The sequence below is a fragment of the Ostrinia nubilalis genome, chromosome 16, assembly GCF_963855985.1.
Source record: "Ostrinia nubilalis chromosome 16, ilOstNubi1.1, whole genome shotgun sequence".
Classification (NCBI taxonomy): Eukaryota; Metazoa; Arthropoda; class Insecta; order Lepidoptera; family Crambidae; genus Ostrinia; species Ostrinia nubilalis.
The window spans coordinates 10,476,957-10,501,264 of NC_087103.1; the positions used below are offsets into that span (position 1 = coordinate 10,476,957).

Here is a 24,308-nt window from a genome sequence, read left to right on the forward strand (position 1 = left end):
GTATTTTTACCCGACTGCGCCAGAAGGAAGGTTATGTTTTTTGTTAAGTTTTTTAAGTTATTTTGATGAGTTAAGCCAACTCATCCTTTTTTTTAAGTAAGAAAGTATTAACCTAAACCCGAAGCTAAAGCAAATACTGGCCCATGTACGCAATCGAATAAGCTCTGTATACGCTTAAAAGTAGTACCTATGTATGACACATAATAATACCCCCACTTTTATCTGTCCAACTACCCACTAATGGACGTTATTACAAAACACACAAAAGGGGCTTGTACAAAGGGTCCAAAGAGCAGGGTTTCAAGAAAAATTGAACCACTACTATTCCTCTTGTTCGTCGGCAGAAATAAGGGATTTTCCTTACCAAGAAACCCCTCGAATCATATTTCTCGCCAGACCTTAATGGATTTCACCTGTTGGTAGTTCGGATTTACGCGGCCGAAATTGTCAGGATATTTTTAGCTTTCTTTATTGGTATTAGTTGGTTTAATCAGTTTAATCTTTAGTTTGATTTGAAAGGGGGTTCCCATAATATTTAGGGTGAGTAGATATTCTCTGGTCAGTTGTTTGATTGTTCATAACCAGTTATTATACTTTACTAAAGAACTTATTAGACGGGCAGGTTGTAAATTAAGCATTGCGGTAAGCAACATGAAACCTAGGGTAGGCTAGGGTACAAAAAAAGGGGAACCTAAAAGCCTTAAGCCTTAGGACATTCTTTTACAGTAAGTAGGCAAACTTTTAGGCAGATAGAAATTAGAAATTAAATTTTATTATACACAGTAATCTAAAAAAATACCTACTTAACGTAGGGTACCTAACTTTTAAATAATCTTATGTACCTACTTACAAAAGCTCTTTTATAGACCTACTTAATTGAAAAATTTAATTAGTTTTAAGACTAAAAGAATCATAAATTTTATCTAAGTAATTAATAACGAAGGGGCTTTGATAAGATAACGTTATTGAACCTCACGAAAAGTTTGTGTCACGTAAAATTGTAGACATATTTTTTGGTAGAAATGTTCTGCGTCCCCCTGAAAATATCTACAATACCTTACAGGCTTGGACGGTACAGTACATACAATACAGCCCGCGCCAATAGAAACTGGCTATATTTATACAAATATGTATCTGAATTAACATTAATTTAATACAAAATTAAATACACTTGATAAATGCCAATAATATTCTTCTCCAATAATAGCATTAGTCCAGTCATTATAGTAAGTTCACCTCGGAATTCGAGATACCCAGCTGTAAGTCTGTAAATACGTGTATATTGACACCCTAAAAGTTGTCTCAAAACCTACATATGGTAGGCGTAAGCAACTATTAAATTTCAAGGTCAACGGTCACAAAAATCGGTTTTTTGCGCTTTTTTTTAGAAATATCTCATTTCCTGTGGGTTTTTTGCTATTTGTATTTATTATCAATATTGTAGAATACTAAATTCTCTACAAATTTTGTTTAAAAACTTTTTTTATACGGTGAACCGTTTTCGAGATAAAGGGCGGAGAGCGCGCGGTCACTGCATCACTTCAGGTCTACTAAGCGGTTTAGATTTTTCATACAAAAGGATTTTCCCGCTAATTCCTGTGGGAATTTCGGGAATTCCTTGTTGTAACTAAGCTTTGAGTTTACTAAGGTACCTACATGCCAAATTTCAAGCGTCTAACTTCCGTTAAGCGTTTAGATTTTTCATACAAAAGGATTTTCCCGCTATTTCCTGTTCCCGTGGGAATTCCTAAGTATACTATAACCTGCCCAGGCGTATGAAGAATAATTGTACCAAGTTTCGTTAAAATCCGTCGAGTAGTTTTTGTTTCTATAAGGATCATACAGACGGACAGAATTCTATACATGAAATATATTTTCAAAATAACTATCAGGGGGTGATTAGTGATCGATACTGATGCCAAAAATGCAATCAGTAAAATTTTTGTCTGTCTGTCTGTCCGTCTGTATGTTCCTTATAGAAACAAAAACTACTCGAAGGATTTTAACGAAACTTGGTACAATTATTCTTCATACACCTGGGCAGGTTATAGTTTACTTAGGAATTCCCACGGGAACAGGAATTAGCGGGAAAATCCTTTTGTATGAAAAATCTAAACGCTTAACGGAAGTTAGACGCTTGAAATTTGGCATGTAGGTACCTTAGTAAACTTAAAGCTTATTTACAACAAGTAATTACCGAAATTCCCACGGGAATTAGCGGGAAAATCCTTTTGTATGAAAAACCTAAACCGCTTAAGTTGACCTGAAGTGATGCAGTGACCGCGCGCTCTCCGCCCTCTATCTCGAAAACGGTTCACCGTATAAAAAAATTTTTTAAACAAAATTTGTAGAGAATTTAGTATTCTACAATATTGATAATAAATACAAATAGCAAAAACCCCATAGGAAATGAGATATTTCCAAAAAAAGCGCAAAAAACCGATTTTTGTGACCTTTGACCTTAAAATTGAATAGTTGCTTACACCCTACCATATGTAGGTTTTGAGACAACTTTTAGGGTGTCAATATACAAGTATTTACAGACTTACAGCTGGGTATCTCTAATTCCGAGATTCTTACCTACCTAATTTAAGCTTAAATGACTGGACTACATGGTTTTTTGACGTTATCGTTTTATTACGATATCGTTTTCAGCCGGGCTAGGATGCGCGCCGTGATATTCTTTATCGACGTCAAAATGTATGGGCTCAGAAGCTCAGATCATAGAAGGGATCTGAGTGTATGGGCATATTTCTATGATCTGAGGGCAAAATCGATGAAATGGCGTGATAACCACTTATCGCATCTTAGGCCTACAGGAATCGAAACTGGGACTCAGTTTCTTGAAAACCATTCAGTGCCAATGAACAAAACAATGGCTCGTCAAACAAAACTAACCCTTAGGACACATTATTATTAAGTTTAAGAAATATGGGGCGAAATCGACGTCAATATGCTGTGCTTTTGCTTGTACGTCATTCCAAATGATGTCCACACTTGATTGAAACCAGCTGGGCTACTCTTAAACGCAGTTAAAAAAAGTTTCAGTTCAATCTGTCACTGTCGCTCACGCTGAGAGCTCACTTTGCATGAGAAGGATAGAGACATTCGAAACTTTAAAATATCTTCGCCTCTCCAACTTCGCGCGTAACGGCCTCGCAAAATAAAAACACACAGCGATTTTTTACGATGCGTTTTTTACAAGCATATTTCTCTGAAATTATGTCTAAGGTCATTGATCCCATAGAATAGGTGTTGTTGTCGTGGCGTTGACTCTCCTACCCCGTTACTCGATATTAGGCAAGTGCTAATGAAAGTAACATACGGAATTTGAAGGCGATGGTCTAATTGACTTAACACCTTGTTCTGCGAACGCCAATTATTGAGAAGTCACAGCTGGCAAGGAAGGTACCTACGTAGGTAGGTATTACTATTTTTCCTAACCTTCATCAGGTGATCCGTCTGCTCGTTTGCCTCCTGTCGCATAAAAAAAAAAAAAACTGAACGAATTAAAGATTATACTTTACCTACCTACCTATTTAATTTTCAAAAGCTTCATAATACCTCAATTTACTTAAAAATAATATTTGTATGTGCATTTTTTCTATATTATATCATTTCCGCACCAATTTCTATTTCCATTTCTGATTAAATTTTCTTTCATCGTTTCCGTTTCCGCTTCCGTTATTGTTTCTGTTACATAAACTACATCATTAGCTAACGACGAATGATAAAAATTACTTCGAGTTTCTAAAATATTATTTTTGTATTCAACGAATTACTAAACGAATTACTTTAAACCCTTCCCTAAGGAGTGAGTTCCCTGCAATAAGTAGTCCAACAACACGGGATTCGAACCCCGAGTCTTGAATCGGCAAACCGACTTACCGACATTGACACCGTTCGCTCCGTAGTCCAGTCAATAAAGCATTATAGATGGAAATCCGTGGAACACAATTTTTGACTTCGGGACTTTATTTAGACTAGTTAGGAGGTGAACATAGCAAAAGTCCCCGCCCTTAGCCCTTAAGCCGGCGGGGAGAGGGGGGTTTAAAGGTACCACTTTTCGGTTTTTCGCTTAATCCTCGGAAACTATGCGTCCTAGTGACATGACTACTATGAACCAAAAAAAGCTTATTCAATTTGCTACAGGTGAGATAGTCAAGTTTATCTATATCTTGTATAGTTTTCGCGGCAACTGCTCTAGAAGGTCTGTAATATTGGAAATTTTATTTTTGTCTTACATGTTTCCATCAGGAGAAAATCGACTAAATCAACATTGAGCTAATATTCTAGACATGCGGAAGTATGTTAAGCCTAGTTCCAGGGAGGGGACTGCACCGTGCGTATATTTAGACGAACCAATTGAAGCCACTTTTGACTCCTCATCACTCAAAAAGTACTGTGCATTAACACTTCAAATTTGGCTCATGGGTTGAGACTTGCAAGATAAACATCAGCTTCAAATTTCATAAATATACCTCAAACGGTTCTTTAGATATTGTCGTCTAAAAATCTACATGGCTGACCTATAAGACCCTATTCTAAACACTTCCAGATGACCTTGAAAGTTCAAATTTGGCATCCAGATAGGTAATTGTGTAAATACAAAGGAACAATTAAAAAACCAGTAAATTTTAACATTTCACAGGTAATAGATAGATTTTAGTGTCCTAAATGTCGATTTTTGAACGTCAATACCTAAATAACCATTTGAGGTATATTTATGAAATTTAAAGCTGATGTTTATCTTGCAAGTCTCAACACATGAGCCTAATTTGAAGTGTTAATGCACAGTGCTTTTTGAGTGATGAGGAGTCAAAAGTGGCACCAATTAGTTCGTCTAAATATACGCACGATGCAGTCCCCTCCCTGGAACTAGGCTTAACATGCTCCCGCATGTCTATAATGTTTGCTTAATGTTGATTTAGTCGATTTTCTCCTGATGGGAACATGTAAGACAAAATTAAAATTTCCAATATTACAGACCTTCTAGAGCAGATACCGCGAAAACTATACAAGATATAGAAAAACTTGACTGTCTCACCTGTAGGAAATTGAATAAGCTTTTTTTGGTTCATAGTAGCCATGTCACTAGGACGTATAGTTTCCGAGGATTAAGCGAAAAACCGGAAAGTGGTACCTTTAAACCACCCTCTCCCCGCCGGCTTAAGGGCTAAGGGCGGGGACTTTTACTATGTTCACCTCCTAACTAGTCTAAATAAAGTCCCGAGGTCAGAAATTGTGTTCCAGGGATTTCTCTCTACACCGTTGTTAAAGCATTCATTGACTGGACTACCGCCTCAATTTCAATATCATGTTAGATCATAAATAAAAATATAAGACTATTTTACACACTAACGAAAAAGGTAATCAATTTAACTTGTTTCTTTTCACATTTAATTGGTTCGATTACAAAAGCAGATTTCAAAAGTTATACTGTGTGAAGATTTTTTACAGTAAGGATAGGTATGAATGTCTTCAGTGGTGATGATAGGTTCTCCACGCGTTCACAGATGGCGTTGCAAGTACTGAATTAGGTATCTATGAAAACTCAGTTGGTTTATTTATTGATAAAATTAATTAATTAATCTTGTTGTTTGTAAGCACTGAAGGTTGGAAGTTCATTATGACCATGTAAGTATTGACCAAAACCTGCAATTATGTTAACGTGAATGATATTTTTTCTGCAATAAAAAACATACAAAAATATGGCTGTATTTTTTGTATGTTTTTTATCGCAGAAAAAAGGACGGATGGGAAAGAACTTCTTCCTTTTTCAAGTTGGTTAAAAAATCTCCTTATCGTAGTGCGTATTTTTTGGAAAATTCTCAGACGAACCACCGCTCAAAATGAAAACCTCTGGCTGAAAAATGAGAGAAGAAAATGACCTATCGTTGAAATAGATCATTGACGAAATGTTATGGCAACTGAGAAATTGCTTTCAATATTAGTCCTAGACGGTCTTATCTAGAAATAAATCAATAATAATAAGAATAAATATTTATGAATAATAATAAGAATACATTATCAATAATAATATTTCCTCTGTACAAATAGGGTACCTAGGTATTTACGAGTATATTATGTCGCACCCTTAGAATGAAAGTGACCGAATCCAAAAAATGCAATTTGTGGTAAATGAACAAGAAAGTCTTCAAAAAAGTGTAGTCTTGAATACATTTTACTATATCTCTTTCGTGTTCCGTCGCATTTGATTGATTTTAAGTAGATTTATTGATTAATCTTTTGAGTTAACATTGGCAGAGTATTTTTTGTAATTATACTTTATTTAGTATATATTTTGACATAAAATATAAAGTACTTCTAAATTAGGTCACTTTATTACAAAATACTTTTGAAACTGATGAGATTTTTTATTAATTAAGTCTGTTTATGACGCATATTGCAAATGAATCTGTTGACATAAGTCATTACTATACTTAATGTTATGTGAATATAAGGTAGTGAACATGGGCGTAGCCACGGTAGGGCAGGGTGGGGCAAGTGCTCTAACCTGTCAGGTACCTAACCAAACCTAAAAAAATAATTATCTAGGTACTAACTACAATACGATGTACACTACCAACTACTTTTTGGGTAAAAGATTTCTTGGTGTAGGTAGGTGAGCAATAAGACAGTGTTGGATAATTCGGATAATTCGAATTACACATTCAGATATTGGGTGCTATAAGGTAGCCTTTTTGTATGAAAAAAACTAACCGAGGTATAGCCCAAGGGTATAGTTTGCTTCTTAGTCGTTCGTTTCAGCCGAATGACGTTTACTTATTGCTGGACAAAGGCCTACTCCAAAGATTTCCAAAACGACCGGTCCTGCGCCGCCCGCATAGGCACCTCCCGCGACCTTCACTAGATCGTCGATCCACCTAGTGGAGGGCCTGCCACTACGTCTTCCAACTCGTGGTCGCCACTCCAGAACTTTTTTGCCCCAGCGGCCCATCAACTCTGTGAGCTATGTACCCCGCCCACTGCCACATGATTTTAGCGATTCTACGTGCTATGTCACTTTGGTTCTACTGCGGATCTTCTCATTTCTGATTCGATCGCGCAGGGAGACTCCGAGAATAGCACGCTCCATCGCCCTCGGGCCATCTTATGAGGCCCATAAAAAGCGACCACGTCTCAGATCCTTAAGTTGTCACTGGCAACACACACTGGTCAAAGACTTTTGTTTTGAGACACTGCGGTATTTCGGACGTGAGAATATTGCGAAGCTTCCCGAACGCAGCACAGCCGAGATGAATTCAACGGTTGACCTCTTTCTCGAAGTTGGACCTACCTAACTGGATTGTCCCAGGTACACTTAATTGTCAACAACTTCGAGTGTAGTCTCTAACTTTCAGAGGTGTGGGTTACAACACGGATATTTGACATGATTTTTGTCTTGTCCATGTTCATTTTAAGAACCATTTGTTGAGAAGCTCTTCATACATCGAGAAGCCATCGAGCATGACTACGATATCTTCCGCGAATCCAATGAAGGTGATGAAGTCTTCGCTCTGCCTAGCGCTCATCCAGCTCCAAAACCCCGAAAGCTTTTATCTCGAATTGCAAAATCTTTTCAAATGCCTAGGAGACTACGGAAATGTGGACGAATGCAATGACAGGTTCGTAGGAATTGTCCAAACGACTGGGTCTAAGTTCATTAAAACCCGTCGTTCAAAAGGAACCAAAAAGATCTCTGACCTCACCAACTTATGGAAGAGAGAAGAAACTTGGTTCTGCAAGTATACTCAACTCGCGACCTACGCCAATTTGATACAGACCCAATTAAAGAGGCGACTGAGCGTAACAAGGGCTCTATAGCAAGAGATCTGTCTATTGGCCAAAGCAAACTGACCAAGCTGAAGACCGAGGATGGCAGAGTCATCTCGTCGGGGCCTGAGATATTGGAAGAGGTTGAGGTTCTACGGAAAATTATCACGAGTGTACGCACACCTGATCACAAATCTAGCCGAAGACCCAAGAGCTAGATTGATCCGACACTATAAGATATCTCGGACGTCAGTCAGTGCGAGATTAGAATGGCTCTCAAACACCTGAAAAACAACAAGGTACAGGGTGATGATGGAATCACGGCTGAGCTTCTGAAAGCAGGTGGAGCGCCGGCATTAAAGGCTCTTCAGAAGCTGTTTGACTCCGTCATCCCCGAGGGAAAAAAGCTCCCTGTCTTTGTTTTCATTATCAGTTTGCATGTTTGGAGGTGTTATTACCATCAAACTAAACATATCTTGAACTAACTTGTCTTGATGTTATTTTGACTATAGAGTAAGAGCTAGTGAACGCCAGACCTACGTCATTTTATAAAAGCTGAAAGTTTGTCAGCGTATGCTCCCAATATAGGATATACTATAAAATCTGATTTTTTTTGTTTAATATTTTGGCAATAATTAGAAATATTTTCCCCAACACTCACACAGTTTTGACAGTTCCAACTCCTTGCCAGACAGTTTTTTAGGGTAGCTCTAAAGCTCCCAAAGCCACGATGACCCAAACTTCATAATTCAGCAACATTATAACCTATATTGGGAGCATACGCTGACAAACTTTCAGCTTTTATAAAATGACGTAGGTCTGGCGTTCACTAGCTCTTAGTTTACTAGTAAACTTGTGAAGTAAAGTCTGAAACAACACAACTTATTAAACTCTTAAGTACATAAATTTATACATATCTTAAACAAATTTTATATTAAAGCGACATATTCCAAAAATATGTTAATCGGTCCTTTTTATTTTTTTTTCTACACAGGCGCAATATCAAAAATATCAAAACTAAATTAGGTTAGTTCAGTCATAAATAGTCCTATTCGTAAAAGTGTCGTGTATCCTTCATTTATATTTTTAACTAAACAGACCGAATCCATAAATGAACACTGAATACTCTAACATATTTAGTTTAAATACAGACCTATTTATTAAAAGGTCACTTTATGACAAAAAAATCATGAACCTACCTTTACAGTATTTTTGTAATAAACAGATACAATTCGAGATCCGCCAATGTTTTACACGTACACTCGCAAGCACCGCCGACGTAAAACTAGTTCTGCCTCTTTCACACAATATGCATACATGAAAAGCGGGACTAGTGAAAGAGACCGAAGTATGCGTTGCTCTGCCTTTACTAAGAGATAGGTCACTTTATCTATACAGGGATATAGAGCATGCTTTATAAGGTCAGTTTATGGTGAAATCGAGAGTAACAGGAATTTTGAGTTAAGTCACTTTCATTCTAAGGGTGCGATGTATAGTGACTAGGGGGAGGATTTGAAATAAAAGGGCATGATCGTATAGTAGAGTGTTATTATACTTAATAAGTATAGCAGCATTATTATCAACCATTATCATCGATCACCGGGATGGGAGGTCTTTACTAAGTTCCGTACAAAAAAATAATTAACGTCTATTATTAGTTACTTAATTATGTATCGCGAGAGACCCCACACGCACGACCTCAGAGATTGATGACCTAATTATATCGACGAAGTAGGCATTTGTAGCAGGTATAATGCGCCAATGGAAACTGACAATGCAAATAAATAAAGCAGAATAACATTCTGAAGTTCTTTGGTCATGTATCTAGAAATGAGAACTCGATGGAGAGACAGTACCTCTAGCATGAACAACTTTCGTCTTCGAATCGTTTGCGTACTCGATAAAATTCGATACTCAACCTTCGAATTAAACGATAACGTGACAATTTTGATTCTCAAAATAAGTTTCGTGCAACCATTTCTCATACTAAGTTCACTTTACGACACGTTCTCAAGGGTTCTGTACCTCTAGTAGGAAAAACTTTCGAGTTCGTTTCGTTGCGTATTCAAAGTGTCATCGAAAAATTTTGTATGAAAAATTAAACAGCGCCCCCTATATTATAGCCGCCCTAGGGGGCGCTGTTTAATTTTTCATACAAAATTTTTCGATGACACTTTGAATACGCAACGAAACGAACTCGAAAGTTTTTCCTACTAGAGGTACTGTTGTAGTTTTTGTACTAGATATTTTGATGGCGATTCGAGTACGCAAACGATTTGAACTCAAAAGTTTTTCGTGTTAGCCGTACTGGTTAGCTGGTAGATCAGAGGGCTTAGTGTGAGTTTACATCAAACATCCACACAAGTGAGCGCGTTAAAAATATATGAAAATGTTAGTTCTTGAAAGTTTCCGCTAGGGGCGCTGTACAATCTGTCATACATTCACTTTTTTACGCAGTCGATATCGAATGCGTTTGACATAAACTCACATTACGCAGGGCCGGGTGGAAGGCAAGAGAGCATGTTGTCGATCGCCAACCTACTGGACTGGCCATCACAAAGGCTACTGAGTCCACCATGGTCCAGTGTACTCGCGACGCCTCTAACCGACAGAAGTGATGGTACATCGCCAGGAGAGCTACCCTCGGAAATGATACCGAACACCCCACCGTGTACGTCAGCGCAACCACGACCACTCTGACAAGAGTGCCCGAATAAGAAGAAGAGAGAATATCGTTCTTTCACACTGAATTGATTAAAAAGTATATAGTGATGTCAGTCCTAAAGTACATAGTAATTACATAAGTACAGTCTATCTACAGCACTTAACTAAGTACAAGAAATATAACATCCCATCAAAAACAATACTTGTCAAAAAAACCAAGTCTCGCAACTCAGTTGTTCTACGGTAAAAAGTTGTGAGATCCATGTAATACCAAGTCCAGGCCAGGAAATCTTTAACGTTTTACATAAATATATTGACTTGGCCATCGCACTAAATAATTTAATTTACACGTGTTTTCATGCGATGGCCAAGTCAATATATTTATGTAAAACGTTAAAGATTTCCTGGCCTGGACTTGGTATTACATGGATCTCACAACTTTTTACCGTAGAACAACTGAGTTGCGAGACTTGGTTTTTTTGACAAGTATTGTTTTTGATGGGATCTCATTTCTTTTTGTATTTTGTAGACAGCAGTTATGTATCTAGAAAACTGGACCGAAATTGAAAAATTTTACTCGACTTGGCGGTTGCACTACCGTGCCCCCAAATATCATTTCTTTTTGTATTTTGTAGACAGCAGTTATGTATCTAGAAAACTGGACCGAAATTGAAAAATTTTACTCGACTTGGCGGTTGCACTACCGTGCCCCCAAATATTTTAGTTTTTCCTTGATTCATACACCAAACACTACTTATATTCCAAATTTGAAGCTTCTAGGTCTGCTAGAAGTGCCTTAGAGTTTTGATGATCGGTGAGTCAGTGAGTCAGTGAGTCAGTGAGTCAGTGAGTCAGTGAGTCAGTGAGTCAGTCAGTGAGTGACAAAATTAAGTAACTTTGACCCGTTATAATTCTTAAACTACTGGTTCAAATTGAATGAAATTTTAAATATACCGTGTCTTTACAATGCCTGCATAGCTAATGAAAATTCAGCCTTCTAGTTTTATCCACAACGAAGTTACAGGCGGTCGAAAATGGCCTGAATTGCTTCGAGAAAAGGATGGTACGGCCGTGCCGCTTTTCTGCTCGACTTGGTGGGGGCACTGCCGTGCCCCCAGATAACAGAACAGTGAAAAAAGTTTTCACTGTTCATTACTTCGAATGTTTCCATTGCGAAACGGCCGTGCCCAGCCTTGCCAGATTTTTACCAAGGTCTAGAGTTTGTTTAAGGGTTTATAGGCTTAAAGCACCCCTAACTCACAAGTCCTAATGAAACAAACTTTAACACTATTACGCCTTGGTCAGATTTGTGAAATAATTTTGAAGATACTGAAACAGTTAAAAATCTGTGTCGATATTAGTAGGTAGGACTTTACTCACCAGACATAATAGAAAATCAGTCTAGCTTTCAAATTAATTAATTAATCTAGCTAAACACGCACAGCAAGGGGGGCAGCTGTTAATCTGAGGCAATAATAATCCAACGCAAAAAAAGAAGAAAACAATAATATCTCTCGTATTTTAATTTTAGATAGGTATCCACCACTCTACTGGAAAAACGTAATATTTCTTTATAACCTAATTATGAAAGAATATTATTTTTTATTAGTAGTATTTAGTTTGAAATAGAACCGACGGAATAGGTAGATAAATTAAATAGTACGTAAATATGTAATATCTTGGAAAAGCTTAGTTTGTATCCGATCCGATGGAATATTTTTCTTTAGAACTGTTAAAAAATTGGTGCTGTTTATAGAAGTACTTTTTTGTAATTACCTAAGTTTAATGGATACCTAGCTACCTACTTACATATACCATAATTTTAAAACCTTTTTTCATCAAAATCTTTTTTTCATACGACTAGTTTTTATATGAAAAAGTAGCAAATGCTTAACTTATCAATTAAATGGCGGTTTAATAAATTCAAACTATCTATTAATTATGTTTAAGTAAATACTTCCCATGGGATAACTATTAATTTTCAGGAATTATACTAAGTTAATAGTTCGGGTTTCTCGTAATCACACTGTAAGTTGACACGTTTCCAAAACTCCACTTTTCCGGGTAAATCTGCCCGGGCAGGGCAACACCGAGTTCGTCTCGCGCTCCAATCGCAGCCGAGCGGCCGAGAGCAAGTAGCAACGACCAGTCAGCATCACGTGCGCGGACGTGACGGGCGTGCCGTGCCGACTCGCTGCGCTGTTCACGCGTCGCTTGACACTTGTGCCGTGATAAATAATGACTGTACTCTCTCTCTGTGCTATCTAGTGATCCTTCCTACCTACCTGTACGTACCAAACCAAACCACAGTGTAACTCATTCAGTTAAAACATCCACAAACCCGTGCGAGAGGTGAACGCTCGTCATAGCGGCGCCGACTCTCACCAACCTCACCGGCCACTATTGTCTAAGTGCCACGGAATCTTGGTCCTTCCCATCGGATTCCGCCGATGAAACATCCGTCTCTCGACGTGGGCTGCACGCGAAATACTTCGTCGGCGATTCGTCATAAAAAAACAAATGTTTACATAGCATTCGAATGGAAACAGATAAGATAAAACGAGGTTCTCCTCAGTGCATTGTCTTGTTTTCGATGTGTTGTGACCGTGGAGGGCAGGTACATAAACTATTTTGATATGACAAGAATATCTAGGTTGCATCGTTATAATTACGAGAAAATAATTGCGACGGCTAACTGTAAATAACTCGGTTGCACCTACCTACATTACGGGCTATATGACTGTGTCTGGCCTACTTACCCATATCCATATGTGCGAAAAAGATAGGTATTCAATTAAAAGTGTCATTAAAACGTGACTATTCGACGTTGGTAAATGTATTGCAACTGGGCTTTCACCTGATGTAAAGATTGCTATTTTCTCACGTATCGTTACAATTATTGTCGACCTACTCTCTAAATGCCATGTTTAGATGTTAGCGATCATGTACAGGTTGAAAAACTGTGTGCAACTAATCAAGGCTGCTGCATTCATTGTTCTGCGTTTCCCGTTAAGACGTAAACAAATAAACAGCGTGTTTACGATGGATAAAACAACAACATCTGACCTGACATCAATAAGTTGATGTTGCTGTAGCTAAATAACTACTAAATTCAAGACAACTGTTAAAAAGTTAGCGTAAATAACACACGTATCAATAATATCAGTGAGTAAAGTGATAATGAATGATAATAACATGTAGGTAAACTTAACTATGAGATGTGTTGAAAGAAATAGAAGATTATTTATTTATTTTTTCATAAATTCTCCAAGTAATGATTATTATAATGTTTCTATACATTACAGAATTTCTCAATAACTAGAAACAAAAATAAACGATATAGAAATTATGTGCCTCCTTACCTAATTGCTCATGCTTTTTCCGCATCAGAATCTACACGTGTTTGTTTTCTATTGTTTGAATGTTTATTAGTTTTTTTAGTGCCTTGACGTTTTGAAAGTTAATAATTCCATTGTAATTAGTTTTTGTTTTTATTCTGATCAGATAACTCGATAAAGAAAGGTGATTCGGTGTTGCAACTTTATGAAAACTGTCTCCCGTTTTATTTTGAAATAATAATAATATTTAAAATACGATTTGAAAAGATACAGAATATTATTTGCTCGACATTAATTTCAAGGAATAGAGTCTTTTGTAGTTAAGCAAAGTGCAAATGGGTTTTCGTTAAGCATGAATGCTCTGAACGGGAAATAAATAAAGTAAGTAAGTAGGTAGGTACCTACCTACCTGTGTGCGTCATTTGCAATGCAAATGGCTTAATAAAACAAAAGAAAACAATACTGCCTACTTATCAACCCATGAATAATGCAGAAGCTCACTTCCGAAGTGAAAAATATTTTATAAATTGCAATGATTTTAATGAAAATTTTTACTTTTGTTGACACAACAAGATAATGATATTCAATAATGTGGTTTTGGTAATAAAAATGTTAAGTTACGTTCGTAGGTACGTGTCATGTGGAGTGGAGGTAAAATAGTACCTATAAGTTATCTTGATCATAATCTATTTAATACCTAATAACTAATATTACAGTGTTTTTAAATTTATTGATTTAACTAATAGTATTTTCTGTAAATCCTTACATTGTAAAATTTTAAACTCGGTGTTCAAAAAAACTGAATACAATACAATTCAAAAAAATCTGAATAATTTTTGCGATTATTGCATTCTGTATCAAAAATCTAAGTTTTTTTAAGTTGTCCTTATTTTACCTAGGTGTGCAGTCTGCGTTATGTGCTAAAATGCCTTCGGGATGATCCTTAGTTGACGACATTAAATTTAATGACCATAAAATATTGCATTAAAAGCACCTGAAATGGCAATTCGAAAATTCCTCAAAATTTACGAAAACGGACAGCAGGTAGACCACATTTACGGAACCCACAAAATTCCTTTTAAACTACTTAGTAGGAGTTATCATGCATCCCTTTATCGCGCTACGATTATTTCATTCTTTCTTCCGCACGTTTCGAAATATCGAGGTATCGACTTACCCATCAAATGGTTCTTTTGTTGTACATTAATAAACAGTTAAATAATAGGCCCCTTGAACGAGCTCTTGAACATTGTCCTTCGTTATATACTTGACCCACTTTCGGCCAAGTTGGCAACATTCGTCCGCCTAAGTTTTAATTTCCGGAAACCAATTTATTAATTGGCTAGCTAGACTGACTTCAAACTCCGTTATGTAAAATTCCAATCAAGGTTGTTTAGACTTTTGAACGGCTTCTATTCATTAAACTTACTAGTAGTACTAGTTAAGTAATCATATTCAAATATTCTTAGACATTTTACACTGCGCCATCTAGTCTCAAACTAAACAAAACTTCTTGATAACGGATTTAAAAATTATACAGATTACAGAGTGTCCCAAAAAGTAGTGTCAAGCCGAAGCCGAAGAGGTAGAGCATCACCGCGATTTTCGATAGTTTTCGAGTTACGATTGTTTTAAATTTCTGTACGGCACTTTTTTGGTCACTGTCTGTGGTGCGGATAGTCAAGTTACTCAAGTTACATGCCTGATTTTTTATTAGATGAATAGCACGAATGTAAACTAAAAATCCAGTATGTTGTAAAAAAATCATAACTCGAAAACTATCAAAAGTCGCGGTGATTAGGATAGCCCCTAGTGATGCTCTCAACTGGGCTTTGGCTTGACACTACTTTTTGGGACACCCTGTATAAATAAATACGTTTTTTTGTAAAAACATGGGTGCATTTATAGATAGAAAACACCAAAACCAATAAATAAATACAAACAAATAATTTATTCACACAAATGTTTGTAAATGAGCGGGAATCGAACCCGCGACCACTGGCATAGTAGTTAGGTACGACTTGAACCACTACACCTAACGGCTGACAATGAAAATACCTATATTATTATACACGTTGTCATGTAGGTAAATGTTATTCTAACTAACTAAACGTTCATTGATAAGATAAAAATAAATTTTACTTTCTTATGATTGAAGTGTTTACAAGCCGTTCTCTTGATATGATACTGAACTGACTCAACAATATAACGTGTTATTTGTTGTCAGATTTATTTTTGGCCTATTATTAATTAATTGTAATTAACGCTCGAATTCACATTTACATTACTGAGGTCTCCCAGTGCGCGTGGACGCACAGGCAAGCATCGTTTGTGAATACGGGCGTAAGTAGCAACGGCAGCATTTCTTTGTACTAGGTAGGTAAGGTTAAGGTTATTACAATATTTTATTTCCAAACAATGCACTAATAAAGTTTCAAAACCTCATAAAAATATGAAATGCATCGCAAACGTGATAATACTCGTATTATCTAAAGGCAATAATGGCGTTTATCGCTTTTTATAATAGTTATGCTACCAATATTGCTCTGGCGTAAGAAATTCACGTATTCATCCGCTGATAAGACGGTCAATGAAAGGCCTTTTAATATTATTTGTTCACTCTTCAATTTATTAATTAATTGTAAACATTAATCGTTTAATTGTAAGCTTATAAGAGGCCTCAAGATTCCTGTAAATCATGTGCACTTATTCAATGCCGGTGGGGTTTCATTTAAACACTATTCGAAAGCTAAACTGAATTTTCTTCCGCAGAATTCTCACCGATCGTGAAGGAACGATGATAATCGCATAAAACAATAAACTGACTTTACTAGTGTATGTGTGTGTGCAATGCTGACAAGTACTAGCCGGTGATTGTGTGTGCGATGGCTCGGGGTGTTCTGGTGTGGTCCGCCATATTGGTTTTGGTTTTGGAGGCAGCGCGGGCGCACTACACGCCGACATGGGCGGTCCATGTGCCAGCGGGGAAGGAGGCGGCAGACGCGGTCGCGAGGGACCACGGGTTCATCAACCTTGGAGAGGTAAGTTGTAATTAAAAAGCTATTACACTTAAAGGTGACGAGATATTTTTGACGTCAGCTACTCCGAAATCGATCATGGTTATCGTAGAACTATATGATTAAGTTGATTATCTTTGTATCTTGGAACGAATCGCAAATTATCAAACAGGTTTGCGAATCAGACCCTAGGTTCTGTAGGTTTAATGACAAAGAGTGAGATGGTGGTTCATAAAGTAATGGTGATACCTAAACTCCATAACAAGCTAAGATTCTTGATTGAGGGCAAAACAAAGATCTCATGAGACCTGTAAGTAGGAAGTCTCATCATTATCATCAGTGTCCATCATCAACATAAAAAATGGTAACCCAACTTCAACCAAGCATAGAATCCAATTCCCATAGCTCACAATCAGCAAAATTTTACGTTAATTAGCAAGTTTACCTCTGATCTAATTTCGATAAAACCACACCATATTATAGTCTATCAATTATTCTCTCATCGATGTGGTTCCCTAACCATATCATAATTCGGTATTACATGCAGACAATTTTTTTTTTCAGAGTTAAGAAAGAAAGTTTCATATGCTCAAGTTTACTGAAGCGGATTGAAACATAGAACCGATAAAGCGCGCGTGATTACTGGAATTACTAAAATAAACTATATGAACAAACACTTGATTCCAAATTCCAAGAAAGGATAGTTGTTTTGAAGAAGTTACTAGTTTTAACTCGGCAAATATTGCAATGAAGAATTAAAACACAATAGTCAAGTCGCTAATTAATGGTATTATTAAAGGCGATGTAAAAAAAAACAACACTTTCGATTCCACTTTTCGTAAATGATGCAGGTTTTATACTTCAGTTCACAATTTACTGTGTCTCCTCAGACATCTAGGAGCACCAGAGTCATGATGGCTCTTAAGTCCATAGCTAACGCCAGAACACCTATTTGGTGCGTCGACCTTTTCTGCATAGTCTGTCCTTTTTGTGCCAAAAAGCGAACTTAATGCTTTTCAAAATCTGACTACATCTCAATCAAAGATCCTTCTCTTTAAAATATGAATTGCGCTTTCTTTTGGAAATTAAGAATGTCGATTCGAGAAAATTAAATAGTGTCAATGCCAGGTCATTGGTTAAATTTAACCTTGACTTGTAATCTAAAGCGAACGGAAGCCCAGTCATTGTCTCTGGAACAATCATGCACTTTAAAGACTTAAGTGTGCTTTTGGAGTAACTGTTATTAAACAATGACGATTCAAATTCAGTGTCAGAGAAATTATTTCTTGGTTTAACGCTCGCGACATTGGCCTCAATACATTTCAATTGGGTTCCTTCAGATTGTTTTATTAACCTAAAGACGGACGAAACGAATTATTTATTATCAGTGAAACTGAAAATGGTGGGTTAAATAACATCATTAATTCAATCTACTTGATGATGATAATAATTGTAATGAATGAACGTCTTAATGACGAAGATGTAATGGTATCTCGGATGTAAAATGGCAATGATGTTGTCACTCGTAATAAAAGAGAAAGCTGCAATAAAATGGACCATTTAAAGCGTAGTGCATCTAAACATAAAGAAGACGTCAAGATAGCTTCTGCAGATAAACCGGTAATTTCACCGACTTCCGTGACGTAGTTAAGAAATATATTCCACGTTTCACCACATACGCTGACTTGCCAACATAAAGTGTATAACCTAATGTTCTATTAATTTAACATCAATTAACCGACTTCATAACATCTCAAATCAAATTGTCAAAGATAAAGCAATAAATGAGAATACTGTGGGAACTTTGATAAACTTGCTAGTTTATGTAAATAGTTGGGTAAAGCATAAATACCTTCACCTAATCCTAGAATACGAAATAAAGTTAGTTTGGATATCTCCACTCGGAAGAATCTCATAAATCTTCGAAGGAATGTTACAAATGCTTGTTTGATATTTTCCGAATCCTTTCAAGCAAAATCACAATTCCGCAAATAAAATAAGATACATTACAGTTGTGCTAAAATCCCGGCCAAATCTTATACTGATAGTCAACATCTATTTAAATATTTGTCATAAGTAATCCGTGCAAGTATACAATTTTGCGAACGAAATTAGCAAATCCCGAAGGAATGGTTACAAGGCGGGGATCATATAACGTGATGAACCATTAGCCGCAGCACGATAAAATTAGTATGTTATTTCAAGCGAAAACGCTGCAAACTGGTGTTACAAGGGATTTGAGGAAACGTTCCATTTAGAGACGCCCACTGCGATGCGCACGCGGCGGTGTCCGTAATTTGTGTGTGTAAACATGTAAATTGATTGGGCGCACTTTAAGTTAAGAGGTTCGGTCAAATAAATTACATTGATTTGTTCGTACACCTGGTTGAAATTTTGTTTGACAAAGTTGGCAGCTTTTTTGGTATACGAGTACCTACACCACTAACACAGTATACGTAATATTTTTTTCAGTAGGTATCATTAGCATAATTTAAAATTGTACCTTTGCACATTTTATTTGCAGAGTGAAGTCAGATGCATTCAGTAAACGATTGTCATTAACATTTTTTCGAAGGATTTATTTAAATTTTTAAAAATTTTATCAGGACTTTTGAAATATCTATATCGCACACCTAGATCTAAACTGAGACAACTCAAAAATTGCCAATTTTGACTTATGCTTGTATTCAAATACTCGGTTATCATACGCATCTTTCCAACATAACAGGTTTAATAAAGCCTTGATCCATTTACCGCTAGATGGCGATAACTTACTTTTGTTGAATCAACGCTTGTCAACCCCTTCCACCTAAACAAGCGTTTTGTCAGTTGACCTTCGCTAGTATCAGAGAGTGCACGTATTAAAGTAAACGAAAACGCGGATATTTAGATTTGTTACAGTTAAGCAGAAAATATATAATGAGTTAATTTGAGTAGTAACAGTATTGATGAAATGTTCTGCAATAGTCAACCAGATCATTTTGACTTGTTCCAGTTTTGTTTGATAAAGTAACTTATATTTTGTTACTATTTTGAGTTGAGTTTGTTTTGATGAATCAACTTGTGAATTTCTAGTTGGCGTAGTTTTGTTGGAACAAATTTCAATTCAATGTTTTTCTATACAGAACGCGTAGTTTTGCATGTTTCACCTAAAATCAGGTACAGTATAATAATCCCTGTTTCTAAATAAAGTTAGTTTTATTCAAACTGTTCAACTGTTGTGTTTGAGAAGAGTGTTTTGAGTTAACTTACTATTGTTGGATGAGTAAAAATTACAGTGGATATTTTTTTTATTTTCCGAAAAAAATATGCTAGGTCGTTTTTATTTAAATATATTGAGAGAACAGTGTAAAGATAGTTAAAATGGCAATGTACAGACGACGGCACTTCAAGTTAAACACTGTAGTAACTAATGTAGTTGTAATACAAGTGTATAGTCTGATATCTGTTGTCTGCACAAGAGATAAAACCTTCTTTATAATGTAAAAATAAAAAATAATGTAGAAAAAAGGTCTATAATAAGTAAATAAATTATAAATAAGTATATCAATCAGCTGATGCTAAGAAAAAGTGGCTGAAGAAACTCAAACATCTATCATGTTCACCATGTCATGAAATCTTCATTTATATCTCTTATGCTGATCCAAATCGTGTTAAAAAAGAACTGTTTTCTCAAACAATTCCTAAATTGATGATTAAGGATATCGAAACATTCAATTAAAACACTTAAATAGTGCAGGAAGAGGACTTAGCCACATCTTGAAATTTTGAAATACAGAGGACCAAAGAACGTGGAAGAGATGACATTTGAAAAGTTTTATGACACTAAAATCTTGCAAAAAATGTGGGCAACTAATTAGGTTGTAGACGAAAATCGGAATCAAGTTAAATGGCACGATATAAAAATTTTAAGAATGGAAAAGGAGGACTCAAATCTCAAAATGTCCAAACAAAACCGATTCAAGTCTAAATGTACTTTATTATTTATACAAAGTCATTCCCCTAAAATGTAACAACTAAAAAAACTGCGATTAAAGGTAAAAAGGATAGATTTTTTGACCCAGTTTATACACAGGGTCATTTCACAGCCTATCAATAATCCAAAATAAAACTGAGTTTCATAACTTCCCTAACAAAAAATGTAGTAATACGTTTTTTTCGCCTCCTGAAAAATGCCCTTTTTTGAGTTGTCTCAGTTTAGATCTAGGTGTGCGATATGGCAACCCCACCGTAATGACGTATTACACGAATGCGCTGCTTGTGCCACTTACCTAAAATTGCAGTGGCGATCAAGATTCAAGATACAAACACCTTATCGCCCGTATCAAAACCCAAGAAAGGGTCCTTTATCGTCAAATCTAAAGATATCGCATCGCAATTGCCCGTATAATTTGGTAAGTAGAAAAAAAAGTATCAAGTAAGTTCTGTTTTTTCTCTGCATTTTGATTAGACGCCCGCTCGATCCCATTTCCCCAGATGGAAAGCAACCAAAAGCCCGAAGGCGGGCGCTGCACAAAAACGCCTTTAACCCTATTCACGTGATTCAAAATCCAGGTTACATAGAGCGCCTTGAAAATCTCTTTAGAGAGATCTCTCCAGATTCAAGATTTTATGAAGACGTAGCGCAGATTTTTACTTTTTCACAAAATTTACACACACCTTTAAAGTCTCCTGCATCTTTATTTAGACAGGAACATCCAACGGGAGGGGGACAGAAATAAGCAGGAAATTTAAGTGGGCAGTCTTATTTATTTTAAGTGACAACAACAGTTCATCCACTTATGGTGCTTTTTATTTTTGTTGGGGAGTGTGCAGCTATATTAAGGTGCATTTGGTTTAATTTAAAAACATTTTGGATTGGATTTGGCATCGTAAGAACTTCCAATTTTAGATGTCGCTCGCCTTTGATGTTAATAAACTAAGGTATCAGAAATAAAATGTGACATAATGTGGTGGGCTGATTACATAATTCGGAACGGATAACTAGAAAGTTTGATTTTGTTAAAAAAATCTATTGATGACTAAATACCTGAACAGTAAAGAAAGTAGGCTCGCCATTTCTGAAGATTCTAAGCAAAAGTGAAAAGTTCTTTTTTGGCAACGTCTTAATGGATCTGTAGCCGCAAAAGGATAGGTGTCCGAAATTTGAATAGAAATGTAATAAAGCGCTTTTCTATAATTCTATCTGAATCTTTCTCCTCATCATGCAGCTACTGACACACGTAGAAATGATAAAATAATGTCTTCTTACCTGTAATGCTACTTGTTTTGAACGTGTTTATAGTCCCCGGAATTTGCTCTCGTTGGAAACACAATGTCAGTATCTATTGAAAGAACGAAGAATGGATGCTTTGAGGTCGCTATGAACGGTATACAAAAGCCGTCACTCGAATCGGGAGTTCCGTGTACCACGATAACATAATGTTGACGTCGGAGACCTATGTGACGTCAAAATATGCACCAAGATAGCGCAAAAGGCTCGTCAACCCGTCATCATCCTCGAAATGAACCTTATTGCTCAGCAATACAGAACAGAAACTGACCTAACATGTGACCGTCTTTTGGTTATTGCTTTGCTTGAGCGCCCAAGCGAAGTTCGTTAGTATTTGAACTATAATTTACATGTCTGGTTCAAATGATTGCTTTGAGTTCACAAAATGGTTGGGCTACTGGGTACGTAACAGAGGCACTATGCAAATATGCGGTCATTATTATAAGAATAAATTATGACCAAGCAGCGGATCTTGGTGAATTAGTATTTGCTCAAGTGTATCCTTTGTTTTTCATTCATGTTATTCACCATTTTCTCATTTTAGGCGTTGAAAAGTCAACGTCCTTGTCTTCTTTTATTATTTGGGCTGAGCTAAGGAACCGAGGTCATTTTCCTAGTGGTTTAAGAACCACCATAGGTAGGCGTCTAACTTATTCGTAGCTCAAGCGAAAGATTCCAAAAAAGAAACCTACCACATAACTCGAAGTTCCGCAAACCACAAACTTTTGTTGTGCAACAATGCGTCAGTCTGATGTAATGCCTTGATCTCGTATTGGAATTCAAGGCCTCAATCTCTCGGGCGTTTTAAAACGAAATCGGACCGAGAAAAAGATGGTAAAATAAATTGCTTTCTTAAGGTTCGCAAGTGGGTAATAGAACTTCAAGTTATAATAAAATAAACGAGATAGCTGATGCAATGAATCATCATCATACGATACGGTTGTCGACCTTAAAGCAGATTGGTACTGCACTCAAGTAGGAAAGTTGATTGTGGTGCAATATTAGTAAAGGTTAAATCATTACCTACTGCCCACCGCAAAAGAATACTTTGAAGATATTGAACAGTTTTTTTAACGACAATTCCTTACCAAGTGGCAACATAATGGATTAATTCCAGTACATTTCAGCCATTATTTCGAGTATAATGCCTCTAATTGCGCCATATTGTTGAATTGCTGAATATCGAATTGGCTGGGAAGTTTGAGATGATATCTTTCTATCTCATTTAAGTACGTCACTAGATAAGATTTAAGATAAGATTATCGTAATATCACCAATTTTCGAGAGAATGATAGTGATGGGGGATACCCAGTTTCTAAATAGAACTATTAGAGCAATAAATTGCTCTACACACTTTTTAATACGCTCGTAAGTGCAATTTACTTGTTGTGCGATGATTTTATGATGCGTCAGGTTTTTCAAAACCTTTTTAAAGTCAATTTTATCACAAAGGTTTCCTACATAAACTTATAATTGAAATATTGGGACCTAGTTAGGGAAAAAGCATGTCTCAACTTGTTACCAAGTTATCGCATGTTGTCAACACTAAGCAATGATTAAGCGCGGGCACGTCCGATATCAGACGACTTATTTGTATTCCGGGATTGTTTCATTGATAAAAACTTCAGACGTTATTGTCTTTGAGAAAAGACGTCTCGATTCGTTTTAATGTTTGTATTTTTTCAAAGAATTAGCAGAAAACTTTTGTTGGACACTATGTTCATACAAACTTTTAATCCATTTAGGGCTGATTTTCCAATCGACGAATATCTTTTAACTCTAGAATAAAATTGTTTTCTCATACTGAAACTATCAACGTGCTTCAGATAAAACTTATTCGGCGATTGAAAAATCAGCCCTAAATAATACAAATTAAAACAATTTTCTATCTAAATGTCTCAAATTACGTAGGTATAAAATATTTGTGTCTGAAATTTCGTAAATTGAATCCGGTCCTAATGTATTCTAAGCATCTGTTGTTTCACACTTACTATTGGGAATCTCCGAATATTTTCATGAAACACGCCCAAATCTGTTCGGATGTTGGAATTCTGACAGGCTATTTATATTCCAGATAAGTTTAAGATGTTATGGAATAATTCAATTCGAAAACCCAGTGAACTGAACATATTTTATAGGTTATTAGTGTCTAAGATTTTCACGAAGACGGCGCTGAATGGTTAAAACGGTTAGGGGGAGTCCGGGACAGTTTAGCAGGTGGGAGACAATAGCCACTGCTCA

General features: G+C 36.4%; 1 protein-coding gene across 1 annotated transcript in view; it reads left to right on the forward strand.

Moving 5' to 3' along the window:
* Positions 1 to 12,585: 12,585 nt before the first annotated feature.
* The window catches only part of LOC135079372 (furin-like protease 1), a 272,148-nt gene continuing 260,425 nt past the window's right edge, over positions 12,586 to 24,308 (forward strand). The window contains exons 1-2 of the mRNA XM_063974015.1: positions 12,586 to 12,727; positions 16,551 to 16,819. Of these exons, the coding sequence (XP_063830085.1) occupies positions 16,664 to 16,819 (156 nt within the window). The 5' untranslated portion in view covers positions 12,586 to 12,727; positions 16,551 to 16,663. The remainder of the gene's footprint in view (positions 12,728 to 16,550; positions 16,820 to 24,308) is intronic.